The following is a 6,000-nucleotide window of genomic DNA, read 5'->3' as shown; positions in this document are numbered from 1 at the left end:
TCGACTGTCACTCTGTACAGATTTGGCTTGTCATCTCATTTGGCTCACATCTCCAAGATTCATCCCTGCAAGGACATACAATTTAATTTCTGCATAATGGGACAGCATTTCATATACTTCTCTGTGGGAAAGGGGCACACGCAGCCTACCTGTCATGTTGATATGCTTCAGTTTGCTGCCATATGACTGGCTTCACATTTGTTTCCAACAATCATAAGGTAAAATAGATCTAAAACAATTTTAATTTATATTTACAATCCCCTTACCCAAAAGGATTACTAATTTAGCTAGCGCTCATCATAAAACAAATGTATCTATAAATGTATTTTTACATCAGCAGTTGTCAAAGTGCTTGTACAGAAATCAAGCCTAAACTTCCAATCAATAGCTCTTACCAATTAGTAAATTACAGTGCATGGAGAATGGTTTCATTTATGTCAGGAAAAAATGTATTTGATGTTTTTCCACTTGGAACCAACAGGTTGCGCAACCTTATTCATTGTATCCTTATTCAAATGTGTACCTTGTTGGCACTGGCTTTTTCCCATGTGTAAGTTCAAGGTCAGAATACGGGTAGAGAGAAAAGTGCATAAAAATTGAATTAAGTTAAATTTACTCACAGGTAACTCGGGTTTGAATTCCTCCCATAGTTACTGAAGACATCACAGCTAAAAAGTATTTGTCCATGCAGTATTAGATAAACTGCTTCAGCTGGACAGTGAAAAGTTCATACCATTGTTTTATTATTATACAACCCAATGACCCAGGCCTCCAGAGAAAGCCAGAAAGAGCTCCAGTTTCAACACCACTGTGTAGGCCTGTCTCAGAATGCAGTTAGTGTGGCTCTGTTTGACCGGCCAGCCAGGATAGGGGAGAGAGGGGGGTGAGAGGGAGAGCTAGGCCCTGGGGTCGAGTCCTCAAAGTGCCTGTTATGCTCTACTTAAAGATCTTTAAATAGGGTGATTCACTAGGATGTGATAGCCCCAGTGATCTTTCAGCGGTATCATGGGATGTGCTTGATCTGAGCATCATGGGAAACTGGGCTAGGTTGTGGACAGGACAGCAGGCCATGGTACTGTACGGCTGGAGGACCGTGCTCTTTATATCTTCAGCAGATTAATCTGTATGACCCAGCACAGCTACCATAAGAGTAATACCATGCCTCCTAATAAGAGGCCCTTAAAGCAGCAACCAACACTTACTACAGATGTAGGATGTTAATTTGATCACTCCTTTGTTGCTGAGAATTGTTCTGCACAGCAAGAAATGCCAACTTGGCTTCTAAAGTTTGTCATTTCCAGTTTGACATTTCTGACTTGATTTGCCCAAAGAAAAAAATTCTCAACCCCTAGAAAAATGTCCATTAATTATAATCCACATAATAAAGGCCATTTCCTGTTGCTGCAGGATTATTTTCCAGCTGTAGCAAACTGTCTCAAATTAAGATTCTACATCTGTAAATGACTGTATTTACAATGTAAACTGACCTGTCATACGAACCCTGGTGATATATCTCCAGTACAGTTGATTGGCCTTAATCGGCACAATTCATTCCTGAACCTAAGGAAGGGATTCATTGCGACACAGCAGACTGAGTGGAGGAGGCTGTAGCAGTAGCGAGCGGTTGCTACAGTAAATGCCCTCTAGTGGATGTGGAGGCACTAACCGAGGCTAAACGGGGATGCTGAATGCACCTCTATCTGCAGCTCATTACCCTCCTCTCCGTTCCCAGGAGGCTTGGCTCCGGTTCACGTCGAGCGCTGTCCTACCAGGAGGAGGGTGATTACAACCATTTTACTCAACAAGGGTCTTTCTCTCTCTCGCCCGCGCTTATGCCCCTCTCCTCTTTCCCTTTTAACCTCGTAGCCATTTGATTTATATAGTTATGTATCAATCACATAAGAATGCTCAGAGAAAAACGGGTTTTGAATGACAGAGCAGAATTTTTATTTGCTAAGAGGCTAACAGAAAACAGCCAGGCACGATGAAAAGAATAGAATCATGAATCATACATCAGTATGTAGTCTGACAACAGAACACAAGTATAATAATCAACCCAGATTAGGCTCTTTGAAATGAGATTGCAGTAGTGTGTTGCCGAGGGGGGAGACAGATGGGAATTATGTACTGCAGTGGTTCGCAAACTGTGGGGGGCACAAGGGGATGGCAGGGGTGGCGCGGAGTTCCCCAAAATATATTTTTTTAAGGAACTCAGTCGTGCTTTCAACTTACTCCTGAAAGCTGCAATTTCTAAATTGGGTAGTGCATCAGCAGTTTTTCCTTTTGTCATGTCAGTGATTAGATGGCTATTTATAACTTGTCATAAATGTCCAGATCAACTAGCCCATGTCAGCTAACGTTTTTAGCTAGCTTTTAGCCCATTGATTTTGTTGTAATGTTTAACTCACTCAGATATTACATAAACACAAATAAGACATGCCAAAATCTGTAGAACTGCAGGAAATGAGCTTTAAAACGGCAAAATATTTCTCCACCCCATGGCAAAATGTGTTTCCCAATGATGGAAGGCAGGCTGAGAATTAAAAAGTTTGGGAAGCCCTAATGTACTGTTTGTATAAAGGTGGTATTGTATGGGTGTCTGTAAGAGGAAGATGCTTATGCATTTCTCTGCCAAGGCTCCACATACTCCAAACCCAGATGGGCAAAGATGTCCTCCTCAGTAGTCACCGGTAGGAATAGTTGCTGGAGAAAGAACAAAGACAAAATTGATGGTTGGATTGAGAAATATGGTAGACATAAGAGATATGTGAGAGACTGTGAGAGTTGACATGGCTTGACGGCAAGATGCCACACACGCACTGAAACATCTCAAGTTGCAAACCATACAAGCCCAAGTATGAGCAGATCAGAGGTCACTCATGTTAGTCTCAGATGAACACAAAGATAACATCACTATACAGCGGCTTGCGAAAGTATTCACCCCCTTGGCATTTTTCCTATTTTGCTGCCTTACAACCTGGAATTAAAATAGATTTTTTGGGGGTTTGTATCATTTGATTTACACAACATGCCTACCACTTTGAACGTGCAAAATATTTTTTATTGTGAAACAAACAAGAAATAAGACAAAAAAACTGAAAACTTGAGCGTGCATAACTATTCACCCCCCCAAAGTCAATACTTTGTAGAGACACCTTTTGCAGCAATTACAGCTGCAAGTCTCTTGGGGTATGTCTCTATAAGCTTGGCACATCTAGCCACTTGGATTTTTGCCTATTCTTCAAGGCAAAACTGCTCCAGCTCCTTCAAGTTGGATGGGTTCTGCTGGTGTACAGCAATCTTTAAGTCATACCACAGATTCTCAATTGGATTGAGGTCTGGGCTTTGACTAGGCCATTCCAAGACATTTAAATGTCTCCCCTTAATCCATATGAGTGTTGCTTTAGCAGTATGCATATGGTCATTGTCCTGCTGGAAGGTGAACCTCCGTCCCAGTCTCAAATCTCTGGAAGACTGAAACAGGTTTCCCTCAAGAATTTCCCTGTATTTAATGCCATCCATCATTCCTTCAATTCTGATGAGTTTCCCAGTCCCTGCCGATGAAAAACATCCCCACAGTGAAGCATGGTGGTGGCAGCATCATGTTGTGGGGGTGGTGTTCTCAAGGTGATGAGAGGTGTTGGGTTTGCGCCAGACATAGCGTTTTCCTTGATGGCCAAAAAGCTCAATTTTAGTCTCATCTGACCAGAGTACCTTCTTCCATATGTTTGGGGAGTCTCCCACATGCCTTTTGACGAACACCAAACGTGTTTGCTTATATTTTTCTTTAAGCAATGGACACTCTTCCCTAAAGCCCAGCTCTGTGGAGTGTACGGCTTAAAGCGGTCCTATGGATAGATACTCCAATCTACGCTGTGGAGCTTTGCAGCTCCTTCAGGGTTATCTTTGGTCTGTTTGTTGCCTCTCTTATTAATGCCCTCCTTGTCTGGTCTGTGAGTTGTGGTGGGCGGCCCTCTCTTGGCAGGTTTGTTGTGGTGCCATATTCTTTCCATTTTTTAATAATGGATTTAATGGTGCTCCGTGGGATGTTCAAAGTTTCTGATATTTTTTTATAACCCAACCCTGATCTGTACTTTTCCACAACTTTGTCCCTGACCTGTTTGGAGAGCTCCTTGGTCTACATAGTGCCGCTTGCTTGGTGGTGCCCCTTGAAGAGTGATATTGCAGACTCTGGGGCCTTTCAGAACAGGTGTAGATATACTGAGATCATGTGACACTTAGATTGCACACAGGTGGACTTTATTTAACCAATTATGTGACTTCTGAAGGTAATTGGTTGCACCAGATCTTATTTAGGGGTTTCATAGCAAAGGGGGTGAATACATATGCACGCACCACTTTTCCGTTTTTAATTATTTTTCATTTTTTTCATTTCACTTCACCAATTTGGGCTATTTTGTGTATGTCCATTACATGAAATCCAAATAAAAATCTATTTAAATTACAGGTTGTAATGCAACAAAATAGGAAAAACGCCAAGGGGGATGAATACTTTTGCAAGGCACTGTATCCATGGGTCAACAAAGTCAGTTGCCCTCTTCCCTTCAGACTTTTCTCTTCTGACTCACAACAGCACCCCTAGAACCAAGTGTGCACAGTTGCTATGATTTGATGAAAATCAAACCTATCAATATGTACATTAACTCATAAAGTAGAATGGAGGCTATCAATCTTATGGCACAGTAAATGTGCCAACACTGACCATAGTGTGAGCACCCATATTTATATCCAGCTGTCTGCGTCCTCCTCACAGTCATAAAAACTCTGACCTTGCTCTAAGTTACGCCACTCTTGAAGAGACAATCATTTTCACTGACAAATCATGGGAGGGATTTTAATGGTTTGGCCTACACAAGCATCATATGACAAGTAATGTCTATATAGCTACATTGGGGTGGCGAGCCTTGTGAGTGTGAGATTCCCGGTGAAAAGCTGTAATCCTTGAAGTGCTAAGCTAGACCTGACACACAGAAATTAGAAGAGAGGGAAAACGGGTATGTGTTGGGCCCCTCTGCCAGCTAATGGCAGATGATAAACAATCATAACTGGTAGGAGAGAGGTAAAAGTACTTCTAGGCATGTATCCTGCCATTCTAGCCCGTTATTTACAATGTAAATAACAAGGGGGACATTACAGGCCCTGAGTGCATGCTGGGTAAAAGAAGTCAGTCCAGCCCAGGTCCAATCTGTGTAAATATCACTCCCTCGGTCTTCATTTGACTTCTGTCTCTGTTGATAAAATCAATTTCACAAACAAACAGTCAAGGTTTAAATCTTGATCATCTAAATTTGATTATGACCTGACACTCATTAAACGCAGTCATGCCCGCATGTCTGACAGGGGCACACACACACACACACACACACACACACACACACACACACACACACACACACACACACACACACACACACACACACTTTAAGTCTCAGCACCAGCTAAGTGGATGATTGGTTCTCTGCAGGTCACCCTCACTAACTTTCACATACATTAAACTCTAGAGAAAATACCCCCATGGTTACAGCAGATTAAAATCTTTCCACAGAGGTGCAATTTGCTATATTCTTCCCAACATCTTCCTCGTACCAGAGCAGACCACCAGAGACTTTTTTCCTCTCAGGAAGTAAATAAGACAACATCCACACAGTGATTGGGGAACTTAGCAGTTGCTAGGGACTCTTTTGGAAGAAGCTAGCTAGCTAACGAAGAACAACAAAGAATATCTAGTTAACAGAAGAAAAGAAAGAGAAAATCACGACAGAAGAAAAAGGATATCAAAGTGAAACAGTTCTCTAAAGACACAAGAGACAATAATACAAGAAACAACACTTCTGTAGCTTGTCAACTATGTGTCTGTCTATCCCTGTTCTCTCCCCTCTGCACAGGCCATACAAACGCTTCACACCGCGTGGCCGCTGCCACTCTAACCTGGTGGTCCCAGTGCGCACGACCCACGTGGAGTTCCAGGTCTCCGGCAGC

At 42.3% G+C, this 6,000-nt stretch overlaps 1 protein-coding gene across 2 annotated transcripts in view; it reads right to left on the bottom strand.

The window, feature by feature from the left end:
• Positions 1-2,580: 2,580 nt before the first annotated feature.
• Positions 2,581-6,000, bottom strand: part of LOC106605322 (DNA nucleotidylexotransferase) — a 143,807-nt gene continuing 140,387 nt past the window's right edge. For both annotated transcript variants that reach the window (XM_014200816.2, XM_014200825.2), the window contains exon 11: positions 2,581-2,703. In XM_014200816.2, the coding sequence (XP_014056291.1) occupies positions 2,617-2,703 (87 nt within the window). In that variant the 3' untranslated portion in view covers positions 2,581-2,616. The remainder of the gene's footprint in view (positions 2,704-6,000) is intronic.

The sequence above is a fragment of the Salmo salar genome, chromosome ssa01, assembly GCF_905237065.1.
Source record: "Salmo salar chromosome ssa01, Ssal_v3.1, whole genome shotgun sequence".
Lineage (NCBI taxonomy): Eukaryota > Metazoa > Chordata > Actinopteri > Salmoniformes > Salmonidae > Salmo > Salmo salar.
This window is presented reverse-complemented; position numbering and strand designations above follow the sequence as displayed.